Source organism: Planococcus citri, chromosome 5 (genome assembly GCF_950023065.1).
Source record: "Planococcus citri chromosome 5, ihPlaCitr1.1, whole genome shotgun sequence".
Taxonomy (NCBI): domain Eukaryota; kingdom Metazoa; phylum Arthropoda; class Insecta; order Hemiptera; family Pseudococcidae; genus Planococcus; species Planococcus citri.
In genome coordinates this window covers 30,702,149-30,723,292 of record NC_088681.1, presented here as the reverse complement: position 1 = coordinate 30,723,292, position 21,144 = coordinate 30,702,149, and the positions used below count along the sequence as shown (strand labels likewise).

General features: G+C 33.1%; 1 protein-coding gene across 3 annotated transcripts in view; it reads left to right on the top strand.

The window, feature by feature from the left end:
* The window catches only part of svp (COUP transcription factor 2), a 126,141-nt gene that overhangs the window by 57,331 nt on the left and 47,666 nt on the right, over positions 1-21,144 (top strand). For all 3 annotated transcript variants that reach the window (XM_065368566.1, XM_065368565.1, XM_065368567.1), the window contains exon 3: positions 12,957-13,261. In XM_065368566.1, the coding sequence (XP_065224638.1) occupies positions 12,957-13,261 (305 nt within the window). The remainder of the gene's footprint in view (positions 1-12,956; positions 13,262-21,144) is intronic.

Genomic DNA, 21,144 nt, shown 5'->3' with positions numbered 1-21,144 from the left:
AATTTTTTCCCCTGACTATTTGTCAACCCATCAAACCAATTGGAAACGGTTTCAAACCATTTTAGGCACTTCTGAAGCCTCCATCAGATTTTTGGAACTTGAAATTTTCACAAAATTTCACCAAATGAAGTTGGAAGGCTGGAATTCACTCTGTGTCTCAATTTCAGCATGCTGAGTCAACTAAACGTGGTTTCAAGTTGCTGGAGTTTCCAAAATGGTTTAAAACCCTCCGGTGATCGACTGAGAAAGTCAAAAATAAAGTATACCTAAATGTTTGAATTTTTGAAATTCTTAATTTATCAGGCTTGTCAGACCTGACTGAATAACCAGACCGATAACCGCAGTAGGTCCTAAAAATACTTAAAAGGCTGTGTGGGTGGACCAGACCAGATCAGACCTCTTTGCAACAGATTCATGTAAATATTAACTGAACAGATACCCCTTTTCAGAAAAAATACCAGGAGCAGACCCAGAACAAAGACGTTACTACCAGTTTTTCAAATTTTTATTATGTACAGACTTTGGTGTAGGTAGGTACCTACCTATTTCAATCTAATTTCCATTATGATCTTGTCATTTGTGTATGAAAAGGCAGCTACAGTGCATTTGCCAATAAGTGTCAGAGTAAATCAAAGCATTCCATTCTTTTGAAGTCTTTGATACTCTCAAATCAAAAATCCCATTTTTTAAACTCATTCTGAAGTGTTGAAAGCGTTTTTCTTTTTGAACAACTGAAAACTGTTTTTTGACCTGGACCGACCTATGATGAGGGTACAATTTTTTAGTCAGGATCAGCCCACACCAACCCATTAAGACAAAAAATATCAAGCTGAATGACTGGATCAGAACTTTTGAAATCAAGGTCAGTGAATTTCAGCTCTCCAAATTCATTGTTGAAGTCTTGTGGAAATTTAAAGTTTCAAAAATCTGTTAATGGCTCCAGAACTCTAGAAGTACTTAAAATACTAGGTACATTATATGGAAAAATAATCAATATTAATCGATACCTATAGTCAGGCCTTTTTTTGTACTTCCTTCCTTGGGTGGGGGAGGGGGGGGGGGTGCTAAATTGAAGTTGAAAGTCCCTAATTTTCAAACTCCCCTCTCTCTGCTTCTATATTTTGAAAAAATTCTGAGTACCTACCTAACTTATTTTTTATTGTTTGAACAAGGTACTTACCTACTTTTGGAAATACAAAGATGAATTTTCATGGATTTATTTTCAAATTAAAATAGCAAGTTGGGTGAATCTGAAGAAACTGAAGATCACAGTTTATTTTTATGATGGTAAAAAATGCATCCAACTATTTCTTTATAGGTACCTACATACCTACCTGTAGCAAAAAGTAGGAATGAGAAAAAATGGGAGAGAATGACAATGTATTGAACAGGAAAGTCTTCAATGTGAAAGATTGTCAGGCTTACTTTAGCTTGGTGAATACAGGTTTATTCTCTATCCTGAGTGTTTTTATTAGGTACTTATATCACAAGTCAAAATTTCAAGTTCTAAAGTGCATTTTTCAATGTTTGGTGAATTTTAATAATCAAATTTGAGTCAAAAATTGAGGAAAAAAACAAAATCTTATCAGTAGAGACTCGTTATGCAAGCTTCTGAGATTTAGTGCTATAAACTAAAATCTTTGCTGATTACAAAATTTTCTTGGAGAAATTTAAAATGATGGAATAATTGCAAAGGTACCTATTAAGTATCACATTGATAATATTTAATACATTTAGTTCTATTTTAACAATGAAAAACAACGTTTAAAAAATTTTCAGTTGAATGAAAATACCTTTGTATGGATTGATTAAACGGTGTTAGGACCAAGACCAGAAGGAACCTGCGTTATAAGCCAAAAAGAGAAGTCGAAGCATTATAACAAGATCTTACTGCAGGGCTTCTTTTGTGGGGGAGCGCAGGGGACGCAGTCCCCCCAAAGGAAAGTTCGAAAATAAAGAAAAATTGACATGAAAACTAAAAAAAATGAATAAATTTTGGTAACTTTTTCAAATGAATTATTAGAATAGTAAAGTGCGAAAATAAGATCAGAATTGCAATGAAAATTTGATAAAAATTTGGAAATTGCTCTAAATCTCCAAGTTTGTACCTTAGTAGGTACCTACTTACCTAATTGTACTAAAATTAAAACGAATGTTACTTTTTTAGAACCAGGTTGAGTCTTTTGCGAATTAAATACTATACAATTAGGGCAATCTACTTGGAAAGAAGGGATTGATGTCAAAAACGAATCGACTCTGCGGCATTTACAACTCGCGACTGCAACGACCAAAGACCTTTACCATACAAAAACATTTATAACCCTCTTAAAAAAAGAAGCTTTAGGGAAAAAACACACTGCATTATAACTCATACAACTTTGTATAAGCGATGAAGAGAGGTACGTGGTATTTTTATGATAGTCGACGTTGTTGTCTGGCCACTTGAAATGTGTTAAAATGGGTTTTTTAAAAATATATCTACGATAGTGTGAACGTTAAGTACGAGATAACATAATTAATCGATATTAGTTACTGAGAACGATTCGGCCACGTAATGTGAGTTATATGTAGTAAGTATAATTATGATGCAAGTTTGTCCCTTTTATAAACATGTTGTTTTGTTTTTGAAATTATATACGACTATACGTATAGATAGTGAAATGAGGAAGACCCATGACGCGTGTGGTGCTGTGGCACAAGTCACAAGTGGAAAACTCGATCAAAGGTTACACACATTTGGAGCAATGATTTGCATATTGAAGCGCATCTGTTTAGTTTTATGAAAAGGGTGACTGGAGATTTGTGTATTTTATGTAGGGAGTGTTGTGTCGAGATTGTTTTTTTTTTTCTACAGAATATGCAACATTTAATACAAAGGTCAAAAAAGGGGTTGTTTGAAAATAAGCTATTGGTATAGGTATTTTTTAATATATTATAGAGGGACATTTTTTGGTGGATTGAAATTTACTTAATTTGGATTTTTTTTATAAGATCAATGTACGAGTAGTTTAATTTCTTGATTTATGAAAAGTTACGTTCTCGATACCAGCCTCAAAATCTAATCCTCATCCAAATAATCCACTAATGATGCCTACTTATAAATTTTTCAGCTTCTGAAAATTATGGTTTTCTATTCGTACCTACAAAGATTTACACAACTAGCCATTTTTTTTTCTTAATCGGCGCATCAATATACTGCAATTATTATTGTAGAGGAACTTGGAACATTACTGGAGTGAGTAGGTAACTGGTTAGTGATAAAAATCAGTAAAAAGTTACGTACCTACATCTAGGTGTATGTATGTCTAAGTATACCTTCGAGCTCGTTGGAAAAATAAAACAAGCGTTTCTTTCTTTTGAACAAAATGCTTTAAAAAAACATATTCGATAAAATCAGCTGCTTTGCTTGGGAAAGAATTAGAAATTAAAGTAAACCGCGTAAAGGTAATTTAATATGGTAAATAAATCATATTTTTCATGTTGCAACTATCACGATGATGGGTTCGTAGTACTTTCTTTTCATTACTGAGCCATCGCATCTCGCATAGTACCTAGAAGAATTGCATTTCCTTTCATTTATATTCGCATACATCTGCATACGATGTACCCAGATGCATCCAGATGCTACTGCATTATTGAAGCCTTTTCTGTCCATGCGAGGACAAGACGAAAAAATTTAAACGTTTTAGAATTCATCACCGAGATTTTTTGGTGTTCGTGTATGGGGGAGATAAATAAAAAAAGTTACAAGTCGAGATCAGATTTTAAACAAATGAACGAGATGATTGTTGGCACAAATCCACGTTGATAGGATACCGGAACTTATTCCTCATTTATAACAACCTGCTGCTGCATTTCTAACAGCCAACTATATAGATTTATGGTTTCAGGAGACTATTAACTTACTCTGCTCCGTTACCGAGTAATTTGTAATTTCTACGCTGTGCTGCCCACTATTATCGAGAGGCATGCGTTACTATCCTGGGTACCCCTATCGTGGATTATATTAATCACGTGCCACCGTTCTTATACCTTTATGTACCGCTAAATCACTGTATTAAAATATTTACATTCCTATAACATATTATTTGTGGTAGGTATATGGTGATTAGGTAGGTACTTGATTAATAATGAGTTTTCATCGTGCGAATTCTGATCTATAAAAGTGTGAATTTCTCGCTTCAGACTCCACAGCCTGAATATTTGTGGAGAGAATACCCGCAATAGGAATACAATTAGAGGAGAAATTCGCAAATGAGGGGTGATTGAGATAATAGCGATGAGTTCCCTGCTTATTGCCAGCTGATCTGGAGTCTCGTGCGATATCATATAGTTGTTATGCATTCAGTCTGTCTTTGTGGATGGCCAAGTCACATTATGCGATGAAAGCCACCCAAGCTGTTTTTAAAATTGACTATCACGACAACCACGAATTAAAATACTCATTTTGAGTTGAGAACATCGAATGCCCAATTCAAAAATTGGACCCTCGAAGCTTTTGATCTTGCTCCCAAAGGATACTCTTGCTCTTAGCTCATTCTTCCCTGGATCTTCGAGTTTGGTTTCTGGATCTAGCCATCTCGAAGGGTATCTCGTTATGGTAATAAACGTTTTGCAGATGCTGTGTCTCTGTACAGGTAGGTACAGAGATGCGGCAAGAGACTCGTATTTGTCGTAGGTCGTGATACGATATCGAAGAGCCTTTAACACGTTCCGGAACTTTCTCAAAGAACGATTCAGTTTCCTTATCGGAAAGGTGATCAATCATCGGTTGGTTACACGGCATTTAATCGTTATTACAGATTGACGACTGACCTACTTGGCTTAAGATGCGAGCTGCGCGCGGTGAAGCTTTTTTTAAACGCCAGAAAGTGGCATACAGCGTGACCTTCACCCTGCCGGACTCCGCGATTAAGTATTCATCACGAGCCGGTTCCAGGCGGCAGCAAATTCCAGTTTTACGTTTCAGCATTCTTCCCATAAATATAATTCTATCCGACATATTGGTCAATTGTATACATCTTCTTCCTATTTTCTTCGGTGATTTCACCTATACATTATCTATACGTTCGAACGCGCACAAAGCGTTGAAATTACTTTCTATTAGATTTTTTTTTCCTCTTCTTCTTCGTCGTCGTCGTCGTCATCTTTCCTTTTTCTTTTTGCTCGCGTAGAGGTCTCTTCTTCTCTGTACCAGAGGTAGAGGCAGAGACCTGCGCTGTATAAAACTTCATGATTTCCGCGCGCTCTTCGTAATTACATGCTTATATTTATAATCAAACGTTACCAACTTTCGCAGCAACGTATCCTAACCATATTTATGAACTTGGATTGGTCGTTACATCGTGAGAAAAATATTCTTAATAGTACGAAACATTGTCTAACGCCGGCCATTTATGTCATCATGAGTCAGCGTGCTTTTCAATCTGTAACTACATAGGTATATAGGTACCAATGAGAGGAAAAAAATTCTATACTTTTTTCTCCCTTTTCCACGAGGAGGTATTTGATGCGGTTTTTTTTTCAACTGAAAAAAAAAACATAGAAAGAACAAATAATCGCGACGAAGACGGTGAAAGTGCGTATCCTCTGTGATGGGGAAAGGTTATCACGTTGGTGAAGATTCTTCTGATTGGCTCGTATTTATTAATTGGTCTTGGCATAGGTTACTTAATTTGCATAGACGCAGTTCTGTTATCAGAGTAGTGAATTGTGTGGTTCTCTCGCAAAAATATGTGTGTTGTTCTACGTATACCTGCGCTACTCTAGCTTGAGGGTCATTCCACCTCAATTCGACCAATGTTTTTGAATCATGTTCTTCGATTTCGCTCAACTTTTTTTTACAATATCTTCTCAACCAATAGTTTGGTCCCAGCTCCCTCAGGAGGGGGGGGGGGGTGCTTCAAGTGTTTTGTTCGTGCGACACATTAAATAGTACGTTTTTGGTGACGCTGAACACGAATATGAGGTCAAATTTTTGATTGGACCCCATATATGAAAATCATCACCTATTTGTTGGATTTTTACCTATTTGGGGAGGTTCTGGGGGCCATTGGTGAGGTCAATTTGAAAAACTAAGGTTGTATTCGTGTTCAGTGATATCAAAAACATACTATTTCATGTGTCACACGAATGAAGCCATTTTCTTGACTTTTACCCCCTTTAGGGTGGTTCTGGGGGCCGTGGATGGGGTCTAATCAAAAATATGACGTCATATTCCTGTTCAGCGTCACCAAAAACATACTATTTAATGTGTCGCACGAACAGAACACTTTTTTGAACTTTTGACCCATTTGGGGAGGTGCTGAGGGTCGTGGATCGGGTCCAATCTAAAATCTGACGTCATATTCGTGTTCAGCGCCACCAAAAACATACAATTCGATATGTCACATGCCCCAGATTTTTTTTGAAAGTTTTGCCCAAATTTGGTGGGGGGGGGGGGTGCTCCCCCACCATTAAAAGATTTCATCTCGAAAATTGAATATTTCTATAAAGCATCAAAAGGTACATCTATGGAATTTTTTTCAGAATTTTAAATGGTAGCTCCCACTTACAGCGCTATTTTGAGTTCAACTAACAACTTTTGAAAATTAAAAAATATATGAAAAGTTCAAAATGCAATGCCCTTTTAAACTGTGAAATCAGTTTTGATCAAAGTATCATAGCTTTAGAGGCATGTGCTGCTGAAGTTGAGTACCTTGAGACAATGTTAAAATAGTTGAAGTCCCCCCCTCCTCGCTCTCTGATGGAACTGATCCCAAACTGACTGCGGGTTTCTTACTTACTATGCGAGTAAACTTTGTAAGAAAAAATTGAGCAAAATCGAAAGACATGACTTTCAAAATCGCAGTTTTTTGGTCAAATTGACATGGAATGACCCTTGAGAATCTCTTGAAGTGCGAGGCTCTACCTTTATCAAAGATTGATTTATGGATGAAATATGTTCCAAAACTTCATCGACTGAAAGTTAGGCTGCTGGATTACATATACAAAAACTTATTGTCTTACAAAGGAGGTACCCCGAACTGAGCGAAGCTACAAAAATTTCAGATGCTGAAGTTCATTTTTTCAATTTTTGGTGAATTTTTGAAAATCATAGAACCAAAAATAAGAAAAATCCAAATTTCACTAAATTAACCTCGAAGTCTGAAATTTGGTATGTACCCTATTTTTGATCACCCCCCCCCACTCCCGGTCTCTTCCAATCGACTGGAAACGGTTTCGAGCCGTTTCGAGCACTTTCAATGCCTCTGGTAGGAAGATTTTTGAAATTTTGAAATTGAAGTTAAAAACTGAATTCTTTTCCCTAAAAATATCAAGGAAAGCATACTCTTGAGCAATTTTTTTTCGAAAAAAACAACGTGATTTCCGTTAACATGAAATTTGCCATTAATAAGAATAACGGAAACACGATGCTAAATTGCTAATATTTCGAGAGAAAAAAAAGGCCGCACGTTACCAAACGACATGAAAAATTACCAAATACTCCCGCAGCGATGAAATCTCACATCAATATCACTCTGGACGTTGTAGTATGTTGTACCTACTCATAGAATGTACTTTAACATCGTACATCGTATTCGTATTACGACAAGAACAACGTTTAAAATTCATTATTAATCCTTCGATGACTCACTATAGGTATACTCATCATCGCATATGATAATACTGTACGTGTGTGTAAGTTTTGAAACGACGAGTCAAAGTCATACGCCGAAAATGAAAGAAGAGAGAGAAAAAAACATGTAGGTACATAAGTACTTAGAGTTATGTACTACCAAACAGCAAACCAGTTCCCCATGTCAAACATCACCTACGGTGATCGGTTAGGAAGAAAAATATCTCGGCGTTAAATCACACCAGAGTTTAGCTCGTATCGCGTATTATGAGACGTCGAAACACGCGCGTAAAAACGGGTGCAAGAGAGAAAAAGTGAGAAAGTGCGGTGCGGTGCGGGGATAAATACAATTAATCAAATGTAAGTAATTACGGTGGCGCGCGCGTTTACATAATGAATGCAAGTAGAACTCTATGTACAACGTATAGGAGGACGCGCCAAGTGTGTTAATGATTGCATCTGGTTGATGCTGATACTTAAATATGTAACCAATTAGCCATTCACCTCTTTCGGTTGGTGAATTTGATTCATGTAGGTGTATATCGATGTATAGGTTCTTCTTTTAATCCCCTCATGGGCACCCCTCTGGTCTCAAATAAATAGAATAATTTTTTTTGAAGCTACATAAGTATTGTGATTTTTTTAAGTATTTTTAAATAGGCAAAAATGAAAATTCTTGGTCTCAACGATGAAATTTCAACTTCAGAACTCGAGTACTATGATTTTTCTGCATAGCTTTGAAATTTTGAAAATGAATATGCACCTAGGTCTAGGTACTTGAATACTCGAAATTAAAAAAAAATTGTACATATCATGACATTGGGGGGGGGGGGGACTTGGAAAATTTCAAAAGTGAGCGTTTAGGGTAACAAGAGGGTCTGATCAGAAAATTAATTTAAAATTTGAAACCAGCACCTTTGAAACCATGTAAACCATAGATCACATGATTTTTTTCAATTGTTTTGAATTGGAGGGAGTGGGATTTCTTGTGGAGTAGGTAGGTACCTCCAGTAGGCACGTGTCAAAAAAAATGAATTTAAATCCAAAATCAGTGGTACCTATCGAAAACTTAACAAACAATATGCCACTTAATTATTTTATAAAATTTGATCAAAATTGAGGAGGCGTATCCCTTTTGCCAATCGTAAGATCCCAGAAACATACTAGGTATTCATATCTATTCAATGTGAAAATATGCACTTCCTGAATTTTAAAAATAATTTTAAAATGATATAAGGTTAGCCTCCGGATTCGACGTACAGATCTGTTTTAAAATTGAAAAGTTCAACTTAAAAATTTCAAAAATGTTGAAGAATACATTTGGATTTCTCTTTAACGCTCTTCAAAACATGCTTAATACATTTACTTCAATTTCAACCGTTTACGAAAAATTAGAGCTGTACAAATACCTACATCGAGACCCCCTTTTCAAGTCCTCAAAAGTCAAACCTCATTAATAGAGAGCTAAGAGTGAAACAATGGAATGACGGTTCTCCAACTTACTCAGCAGCAGAGAAAATGTTGAGCAGAATCAGAATACTTAACGAGGGACGTATCCCAACTGACAGAATAATTTTTGAATTGAACAAGCCCTAAAAAGTTGTTGCCTAATTAAAAATTAAATTATTTTTCTATTAAGATATCCTTTTTATTCATCTGGAAGTTTTGAATTGTGTTTTACTGAATGATATGTACAGTAAGGTTTGGGAAACTGTACCCCCTCCCATCATCCAGTATTCTTTCCTAAGTCTATAATTTGCTTTCTCAATGGCTTCAAAATTGACTCTAAAGAGTTAGAAAAATCAAGTTCTTGTTAAAAGATTTTTCTATCAAAAAAAAAAAAAAAAAAAAAAAAAAAAAAAATGAAAAACTATACCTACATCATTTTGAGTTGGAAAAAATAAAGAAATAAATTTCTATTTCAAAATGAAAGAATTTGGAATCATTTCATTTGAGTGAGAAAAATTGGAAAGAATTAAATTTCTGGGTCAAAATGAAACGCGAAATTTTCTTGATACGTAGATTAGATACCTAATTCAAATCATTTTATTTCTACAGTTTTAAAAAATTGAAAAAATGTCATTTTGAGTTGGTTGGAAATTTTTTTCAAATTGGAGTGCTTCCAATGAAAAAATCAGAAAGATTTTATTTCGAATTGAAAATAATAAGTTATAGTCTAATAAATTGGAATAATTTTATTTACTGTTAACTGCACCAATTGAAAAGATGGAGAAAACTTCATCTTGTATTTAAAAAAATAAATTGAGAAAATTTTATTTTGAGTTTGAGAAAATTTCAGAATGTTATCTGAAAATGAGAAGTAGGTATAAATAAATTGAAAAAAAATTCTGGTCAGAAAAACGGGAATAGTTCCATTTCAAGTTTCTAGAAAAACCCAGGAATACATTCTTACCTTCCCACCTACTTCATATTGAATTGAAAAAATTGATAATTTTTCAGCATTTGAAGTTGAAAAAATTGTTTTTTTGAATCGAAAAGAAACTCTGGAAAATGTTGCCATTCAAATTGGAAAAATCTTACTTAATCATTTTACGTTTTGTTGAAATAATCGTGAAAACATAATTTTCAAATTAAGTGGAAAAATTGTTCCTACTTTTGAGTTGAAATAGTCGAATAGAAACATTTCCCTCTAACATAAGTTGAAAAGAGAATTTGGAAAAAAATTGTTTTCTTTGCAAAAAATAATAGTACCTATGGCCTTCATTTTAAATTTAAAACTTTGAGAAAATTTCATCTCAAGTGGGAAATTTTTTAATCATTTACTTACTAGGTATTGTTGTTAGTTTAGTTACTTGTCTACCAAAATATTGAGTTGAAAAATTTTATCCCAAATTGAAACCTTCGAAATGACTTCATTTCGTTTTGGGAAATTTTTTTATAAATATTTTCCTTGCCTTTCTTTATTTCTTCATTTAGGTATCTTTCTTTACCATAATTATTTTTCAAGTAGGGGAGAAGGAGGATGTTCTGGACAGGGTGATGTTCTGGACGAAATCTAGTTTGACCACTTTGACTGTGCCTAAAAATTATTTTTTCATAAAAGTAGGTACGTGGCATTGTGATACTACATGCGTTTGCACTGACAAACATTCCCCTGGCAGTTCTTATCAAAAAAATATGTGACTTTGTCTAAAACGTGTGTGATTTTTTCGCCGACAACTTTTTTTATTTTTCAATATTTTGAAAAGAAGAAACGACCGGAGAAAAAACTGCAGGCAATTATGAAAGTAGTGAACCTTACTTCATAACGTGAATTGGTGATATTCATCCTAGAACGCTTTCAACTCGTAATATTTCCGATTGATTCCAAAATGAGGGGGTGTGATGTTCTGGACACTTTGCTTATATTACATGTATGGAATACCTACATTGTCTCAGAAACTGAAGAAATGCATGAAAGATTGGAAAACTGGCCTAGAAAGAAAGAAAGCTTGGTTTTGCGTGGATATGCGTCCTTTTTCGAAATGTGTCATTTTTTTTTTTTTTTTGCATGATTTTGCCTCGGATTTTCAAAAAATGACCAAGAGGTTGTAGAATGCCCTAAACGTTCTGAATAAACGCATAAACTGTTTTTTAATAAATTTCAATCGTTTTTCCTTTGATTAGAATACCACATCGTTGATTTTAGGTACAATTTGTATGCTGTCCAGAACATGGCACCCTCGCGTCCAGAACATGGCACCCAAAGTTATGTTCTGGACAAAAACATCGAAATTTTCAAAGTTGAATTACTCCACCAGTTTTGTATTTAAAAATTTGCAAAAAATATATGTGGTATGTATCACCCAAAGGAATCGTTTGCCGCACTTGATCAATTTTTTCCACATTACTGGGAGTCAAAAATCGGGTTCAAACTTTTTTGTCCAGAACATCCTCCCTCTCCCCTACCTACCTACCTTGTATGTTTTCACGAACTATGACGATCATTTCTGTGTTTTCAAATAGGTATACTAACTCACTTTACTTCATTCAAGTACACATGTAGATACCTATCTACGAGTATTTTTCCTTTATGTTTTCCTAGAATTAGGATTGGATAAATATGCATAATTTCTCCTATTTTTTCTGAATTAATAAGTAGGTTGAAGTCTTTTGTTTGATTTTACAAATTGTCGATCCATGGTCGCGATGCTATACAACAACTGTGGTTATACCTACCTTATATACTTGTATGTGTACCTACATTATCACATGCATAAATCATATTGTCGTATTATTGATATGTCTATTGGTGAAATAAAAGAATAGAAATACCTTTGCTCGACATCCTTCGATTCGCGACTCGAGAGCACAGATGTAGGTAATTGACTTTTTGTAAATGTGCAAAAGCGTGTGTATAGCTACGAGTGTTACAGAAGTGTTTACCATTTATAGAATACTTTCGATCAGATAATATGCAAATAAACTAGGTACTCGGTGTTCGTATTTTGGTTAAATCATAATGAAAGAATAATTTATACCTCGTTGGGAATAATTAATACACCGTCATTCGGTTAATAAGATGTAGTGTGTTAATAATATTCGTTCCGTATTTAGTAAGTATACTTTATGAATTGCGTTCGAGCTTTTAAAAGTGTACTTACTATTTACTCTACGTACGTACAGTACCTTTATATAGGTGCCTATACAGTAAACGCAGTATTACATACACAACAATTGGTCACGTTGTTTTGGCTTCGCATTATAACCTTGCTGTAGGCATCGGAGAATACTATTCGTATTCCTTAAATATATCTCGAATTACACTTCCTCCTTTCTTGAAACGAATCACGGCATTTAATTATTTGTTCGACTGTGTTCGTGTAAAAGACGATCGGTGCAATGAAGCTTTCTTAATCGAAGGTCGAGCTTATACCATCACCTACCCCCCTGTTCTCTTCTCATGCCACCGGGAGTGGGTGTCTCTGTCTATACGAATGATGAGGGGGAAAATTAGTAGTGTACGCGATAGGTAATTCATCCCTTAGTAATGTATTTAATATCATCGTGCAACCGGTTATTTGTATAGAGTTTCTCATGCGCAATTATACTTCTAAGTAAATGTGTTTTAATGAACCGATAACGAACGCTAATACAATTAACACGTTTCGTGGTATTCATTCTGCTGAATGCACGCCAAGCCAAGGTGTCCATCAATAATGTAACCGCACCTATCAACTTTAAAATGTGCCATAATTAAGCTATCTTAATATACCTACAGATATACGTGTAATTGTATTTTTTTTCTTCCTCAGTCATGTTTTGTTTTGTTTTATGTACTTCATCTCTCGAGGTATTCTAATGGCGAATTTTTTGTCTCTTTTTTTTATGATTGCAGCCGTACAAAGAGGTCGCGTACCACCAAATCAGACTACCGGACTTTCAGGCCAATACGCTCTGACAAACGGAGACGCAACTTCGGCCGTTGTGGCGGCCGCTACTGCCGGCTTAAATGGCCACTCTTACCTGTCTAGTTACATATCGTTATTGTTAAGAGCAGAACCTTATCCCACCTCGCGATATGGCCAATGTATGCAGCCTAATAATATTATGGGTATAGAAAATATGTGCGAATTGGCCGCCAGGCTGCTATTCTCGGCTGTGGAATGGGCGAGGAATATACCATTTTTTCCCGATCTCCAAGTAAGTGATGATTTGATAACAATTTTATTGTTTCATTTACGTATAGGTATTATAAATAATTAGATTTGATCGTTGATGTAAAATATTGAGTATAAGAAGGAAAGAGAGGGGCAGGTATAAGGAGATGAATTGGAGAGAGATTAAAGTTTTTTGGTAGAGGGGAGGAGGGGGCGTTACAAATGGCACGAACCTTTCTCGTTTCGATTTATTTTGAATTTTTGAGACTTCATCAAACATGAAATGATCGAAATACCAAACGAATACCTACATACATCGATTGACAAGAGCAAACGGTTCGAGAGGAGGGAAAATTGACACATCGAACTACATTTATTCATCTTTTGGCACTTTAAATTTCAAGTGAACCCTTTCCTCCCCCCCCCCTCATTGAAGAAGAATCAAAAAATCATTCAAAAATACACCAGCAGGCCAGTTGCTGAATTCCATTTTTTGATTTTTGCTAAATTGAAAATTAAAATTTAGTCCTTTTCGCCATGAAACATATTAAAAAATTTCATTAAATTGAAAATAATGCAAAGATGAAATTTTCAAGTTCATGCCCGATTTTTGACCTTTCGGATAAATTGTAGATGGTGTCAAACTAAGTATTCTGGAGCCTTCGGGAAATTTTGGAGTTTTCTGTCTAGTTTTGAAAAAAAAAATGTCAAAATAAAAATTTAGCTTCTTTCAATTCGAATTTACCTAATTCATTAGGCACAAATTTTCAAAATCTGTTGAAATCAGTTCAAATTTCCATTTTTTTTTTCTAGAACCGAAAAATTCAAAAATGCACCTGAAGGCTCAAAATGGTCACCAATTAATTTTTGAGGTCAGAAATAGGGCTGCAATTAAGTATAAACCAAAATGAATTATTGAATGTAATCTGTCCATCGCAATTTGATCACATTTCACTTTTTCGTAGAAGAAGGCAAAAATTGACTTTTTTGAAAAAAATTAAAGAATTCAACGAAAATCAAAAATTGAACAAGTTTCTAGAATTTGACCTGGTGGTGTATTTTTAGGTGCTATTTTGATGTTTCTTTGTATATAGTTCAAAATTAGTGTAGCCTATTTCTTCACAAGTTGAAAATCTCGAATTTTAAGAAGATTCAAGTAGCCAAATGAATAAACAAAAATTATCAAATTTTACTGAGGGCTCTAGATTGCCTCGAAAATGGCACGTAATCGATTTGAAAAGTTGATTTTGGGATAAAACAGAAATTTTGACTCATTTATTACAAAAATCGACAATTTTGCAACTTTTTAAATACTCGTACATACAATTTTTGAGACTTTTAAACTGCGGTAAAAAAATACAAAAAATAGACTTTTCGACCCCGTCCCTTCAAATTTTCGATTCGTCTACCTTATTCGATTTGAAATTTCGAACTTTTGATGATGACGTGATCGATTACAATTCTTTCTGGAACAATTTAGAATTACTGGAGAAAAAACAACCTTTGCTGGAGGCTCAAAATTGGCTGGAAAATGATGGAAATCAATTGGGTGAGGGGGTCGATTTTAGCAGGCAAATCGATTTTTAGGTTTTTATTTCCATGCTTACCTTTTTTGTAGAAAAGGTATTCAAAAATTCGCCAAAAATCAAAAAGATAGCTACTTATATGATTATATCAGTAGCTTTGATGGCTTCAAAATTTGGTTCTGAGGTCTGGTGCATGGTTTCAAACTGTTTTGCATGGAGCTTTCAGTAAATTTGTAAATTTTTAAGTTCTTGGATGGAAAAAGTAAAAAAGTAGAAACTATTGAAATATGGATTCAAAATGGCAGAAATTTTTCGATTTGGGTAATTTGAAAATAGACTACCCTAAAAACTTTGGAATAGCTCTAAAAAAAACACAAAAAAAAATCAATTCTGGAGGTTAAAATATAGGGTAAGTAGTAAGTACACGCCACAAATTTTAAATCACTCAAATTTTATCAAATTTTTCTGTTTTTTTTTTAAATAAAAATTTAGCCAAATTTCAATTTTTTTTAAAATTTGTCAAAATCTAAAAACGAAATTTAGTTTACTTAAAATTGAGTAAGTAGGACTTATATCACAGCTGAACATATACAAAAGAATTGAAAGGAACGAATTGAATCAAAATAGTGAGATGAAAATTGCAATAATACAGAATTGCAATTTGAAAAAAGTGCAGATGCAAAATTGGGAAACGAAAAAGAAAAGGTTCAGGAAGGCAAAAGTGAGATTGTCAGAAATGAAATTTGACTTGAAAGATGAATTGGGCATTATTAAGCGAGATCAAAAAGGAAAATCATACCTATACCTACAGCTTTTAAAAATTGAAAATTTGGCGAAAATTTTTTTTAATAGGTAAATGGATTTGAAATCTGTAAATAAAAATAAAAATTCATCTTCAATTTGAGAAAGGCCCTGAGGAAATAAATTTGAGTTATTGAGAATTTGCTAAGAAAATCTGAAAAAAAGGTATCAGCAAACGTAATAAAAAAAAATCGATAAAAATTGCGAGAAAGAAAAAGGGAAAAAGTGAATTTATGCAGAATGATAAAAAATAAATCATGTCTACCTACCAAAATTCAAAAAAAAAAGATGAAAAAGAATAGGTAGGTATTTACCTAGTTTTCTCAACCTTTCGATAATATGATTACGTCATCGTGCTTTGAGGAACCACTTTTTTTCAATTTTTTCTGAACATGTTTTAAGACTCGAAAGCAGCAAAGAATATTTTTTTTTTCAATTCAACATGTCTAAAATTAGCCATTATACATTTTTTGATGTACGTATAATAGGTACTAGGTACTTAATCTCATTAAGTAATATTTCAAAAACAAACACCATCGATCAAATAAGCACAGAACTATTCACATTTAGATGTATGTACAAATAGTCCGATTACAAAACATTGATACCTAATTTGAAAATACACCATTCTGAGTTAGTCCTGCTTTCCATCTACGTACCATATAGTCGATTATTGGATACATTAAGCTCAAATGATATCCGTCATTGAGTCAGCGGGCTGCATTATGGTAAAATAAACGAAGGTAATTTTCATACAGTATATGAAAGAGATGGTATTGGAACTGAGCTGAGATAAAATTATGGCTTTATACTTGCTAATGTAATTTCATCGAATATACTCTGGCTGGATGACTGTGGCTGAGGCTGTGGCTATATGACTGGCTGGCGCGAGTTGCGTACTGCATAGAGAATATTCGAATTAAAACGCCCTATTTCCGTTACGCATATACTACGGAATCGCATTTATCTACGAGGGTGCGGACTAGCTACGAGTATTTTTCAATCGAAATTTATAAATTAAAATAACGAGTAGGATTACTCGACTGTGAAGTATTATATTAGCGAATATAAGGGTTTTAACCCTTGAACCTTTTGTTGTGATTTTTTTTTTCTACATGTTTTTAAATTAATAGAGAAAACTTGCCCGTTGGTATATTTAAATGTAATTTGTAATAATGTATATTATCGATACGCAGGTATTCCTATAAAATGTCGTCAAAATTAATTTTTTGAAAAATTTATAGCCCTAGAGGGATTTTTTTTTTAAATACCTATGTGTCGTGTCACGAACAAAATATTTTATGCTTGGAACCGGTTTGACTTTAAGGTATATAGAAAGCAAATCAGCTAATCGTTAATTATTCGGCACTTATTGAGTTTGCTCGATTGAAAATTTTTTTCTTCACAATGAAAGTGGAAGTTTTTAGCCTCGATACGCGATTTTTTATTGGATGGTTCTTCGAACATGGTAAATAATCTGAACGAACGTCAAGCTCTCGAGTCGCATTTTAAGACCGTTTTCGAAGAAATTTACGTATCTATAAATAAAGTAACGATCGCAAATAACTTAATCATAAATACGATATAAAAATAGGTGAAGAACTCGCGTACGTGTACCAAACATATACTGCAATCTCTCGAACACCTAGTTAACTCGAATCTTATATCTAAACAGAAAGCGAAATAAAAAAAATAAAAAATAAAAAGATAAAATGAAACATTAAGAGACGACAATGTACTTGTGCATGTGTAAGATATGTAAAAAAAAGAAGAAGAAGCAAAACAACAACAAAAATAGTAACGTGCGATATACGTATCTATAAGTGAGTGTACAAAGACAAAAAAAAAAGAAGAAGAAATAAAAAGCAAACGTTTAAAAAATCTGGTTTTGAAATCCAAGTTTTATGTAAATTCACGTTGCACATTTATAACCAGATTGAAATACTCGCTTACAAGAATAACCCATTCCTGGCCAGGATTTGCTTAACAATAGCAAATATTGTGTATAAAAAAGAACAATATCTTGCTACTTGTAACACTTAGTTACACTATTTTTTCGCATTTTTATTCTTGTCGCTGATCTTATAGATAATGGAAAACCGTGATACATGTTTCAGAGGTGTTCAACTATGTTCACTGTGCTACGTTAGGTTTTTGAAATCGACTCGGATTCTTCTTTTTATTATTTTTTTTAGAGTTTTTTTTCCCTTCTTGTTGTATACGTACATATGTAAAACATACATTATTACTTTGTCGAGTGGTTTTTTTAAGCGACGCGACGGCCTAATTAAATCTGGCTGCTGTGAACAGGAAATTACGTTTTGAGTCGAGTATCAAGAAGACTTCTTTTTGTATAAAAGGTTTACTTGATTGAGTAATTGGTAAGCGACGCGATATGTTGAGAAATTTTTAAATAGGTAAATATATGTGTTCATGTTTGAAATTGAAAAATTTGATCTCAAAAACTAATATCTACCTACCTAATTGTTGATTCATTTGCCGAAGAATTTATGATTATTTTTCTGAAATTAGCAATTCGTACTCAGTAGGTACCTACCCACCTACCTATCACAACATGACTTTTTATAAAAAATCACGTGTTTTTTGGATTTTGGCATTTTTAAAAATTTTAGTTCAGTTTATTTGAATTAGGTTTTTATTATTATTTTTTTCACCGAATGTTCACATTATATCAGTTATTTAGTTTTTACTGCTTACCAACTTGATTTTGCTCAATTCTGCTTCTCAAACTTCATGTGTATCAAGCTTCTATTTCTTTTTGTTATTTTTTTTTATCATCTTTCTAAAAATACAATATTTCGAATTTCAAATATGTATTTGTTTTTTGAAATCTTTTCTGTGAAATTTTCATTTTTTTCTGTTTTTCAATTTTGATTTGTTATTTGAATTTGCTCAATTTCTCAACTCAAATTTCTTTTTATGAGAATTCATTTTTTATTTTCGACATCTTCCTAAAATTGCAATTTTTGAAGTTTTTTATTTGAATTTTATCGAATTTTTTTTCTAAATCTTTTTTTTGTCGAATTTTCATTCTAATTTTACCCGACTTTACTCAATATTTCAAATCATTTTCATTTTCCGGAAGCTTAATTTTCCATTTCTTCTCATTGCGTAACTATTCTTTTGAAATTTTTGTTTTTTTTAAATTTGTTTTTCAAAATTTCTTGTTGGATTTTTATTTTTTTTTCGTTCTTTGTTTTGGACTTTCTCGAATTTGCTGAATTTTACAACACACATTCCGTTTTTACAAACTTATTTTTCTTCTCCTTCTTATAAGCATTTTGCAAAGTAATCTTGGATTTGAATTTTTGCTTTGAATCAAACTTCCTTCTTTCAATTTTTTAGTCTGATTTTCATGGTTTTCTTTTTCAGTTGTTTGAGTAGTGATTTTTCATTTTTGACTGATCTGATTAAATCTTCTATTCTAATTTCAGTTCCCAGGAGGCAGCTTGCCTTTTTTCTCTTTTCTCAATAGATTGAATCAATTTTAATTGTCTGCCATTCTTTCTTGTCAAATTTAAAAACTTTCAGATTTTTTTTTTCAATATTAGATCATTTTTTCATATTTTTTCCATCTTAAAATTAAGAATACCTAACCTTGACATTTTGGGTCAAAACATCTTTTTTCTTCTCAATTTTCAAGTTTTTTGGTTTTATAAAGAATTATAGAATATTGTACATATTTAAGGTTGAATCAAAGAGGTAAAATTTCCCCTCTTCGATGATTCACATCTCAAAAAAAAAATAGGAACTATGGTACCTTAATTGATTTCTTATTTGAATTTTTTTCAACTTGGTTCTTCCTATGCTGCAATGTTCTTTTTTATTCCTGAGTTTTCGAAAAAATTCTCTGAATTTTAATCCATTTTTCCTACTTTTTTATTTATTTTTTTTTAAAGCAAATTTCAGTTTTTGATTCAAACTCTGCGCTGATTCATCTTATTCATTATTTTTACTTATTTTTCCCTTTTCCTTCTTGTTTCATTTTATTCCTCCCATTCTCAGTTTAATGTTTAATCAATTGATCATAAATTACAACCCACAAATTATGCATCCAAAAAATAATTGTGTGATGCGATGATAAGACAAAAAAAGGGAATTAAAGGTAAAATTTTATTTTATTTTTTCAAAAAAAATATCTCCCTTCCACAAAATTTAACTCAAATAAATTTTTAATTTTCATACTATTTTATTTTCTTTAATTTTTAATCAAGTAGAATTCTCTGCTGGAATTTTTCCTGTGAATTCGTTTTTTTCAAAAAAATTTTCCAATTCAATTTTTTGTTAAATTGTTTTAAATTTGATTTTTTCTATAAAAATTCAAGTTTTTGATTTTGGCTGATTGTGAGAACAGTAAAGGACGAGCTACATTTTATAAATTGTCATTTTTTTCAATAAGTTTTATCTGATTTAAAATTTAAAAAAAAATTAGGTAGGTTTTTGGATGGCAATTTTTTAATGAATTAGGTAGTGTTTTTGGATTATTTTTTTACTAAGAAGAGAACTAAATTCTGCAAATTCTATGAAGTAGTCAAATTATAGCAAATTCGCCCTTCCACTTCCTGCTTCCTTTTTCCAGATTTCTGTACTTACTTGTTAATTTTTCCATTCTGCAAAATAAGCAATTGGATTTTTTCCAATTTTTAGAATCCATAAAAGACATTTTAACCCAACAAATACCTCACGAAAGCATTCCTTTGCCTCAAATACCTTCGTACTACAAATTGATGAATTTTTCAATTAAAAATCCATTACTCGTTGTATATGAAGTGGTAAAACATGTACCTACTCTAGTATGAATTATCTGCAACAGAAAGCAACATAGACAAGTAATTCGATAAAGACTATTAGTCTTATTAATATTGCTTGTAAATAAATAAAAGTGCACATAGAGGAGTTACACGAAGTATCTACATGCTGCATTAGCACCGACTTTTGCTGCGAGATTACCATTCACACACGCGTTATATTCCACGAAACACCTGTCATATAGGTTGAGGTACTCGTAGTTATTGGCGTACTTGTACTTACGGTAGGGAAAAACATACGCAAGAATAGCCTCAAGTATGAAGTGGAAAAATGAATCATCTATGAGCATTGACACCTCTACATAATAAAAAACGTACTCGTATACATTCGCAAAATAATCCAAATGTCGAAGAAAGTATACCTAGGCAATAGTGTCAGTTGCTGCTGTAGCTTTGGTGTGCACGTGTATAAAAAAAAAGGTACATAATAGATTTGATTGATCGCATCACGAGTGCAGAATCATATTACGTACACTTTCACCTCACATAGGTGTAATTTGCAGTGTGCTACAGAGTGCTAAAAAAAAATACATATGTGCATCTCAAATAGATACCTACAGGTATACCATAAGCTGAGATTTTTTTTTGAAAAGCTCCCGCATGTTTGTATGTGAGAGAGAGAAAAAAGGAGTAGAGGTACTTGTGCTTCATTTAAGAGCTCGTACAAACAACATGTTGAACACAAGAACCTAGATACATTTGTATACGATAGTAGAAAGTATAAACCATAAACAAATGAAGGAAAGGGAAGAAGAGGGAAAAAAGCCAAC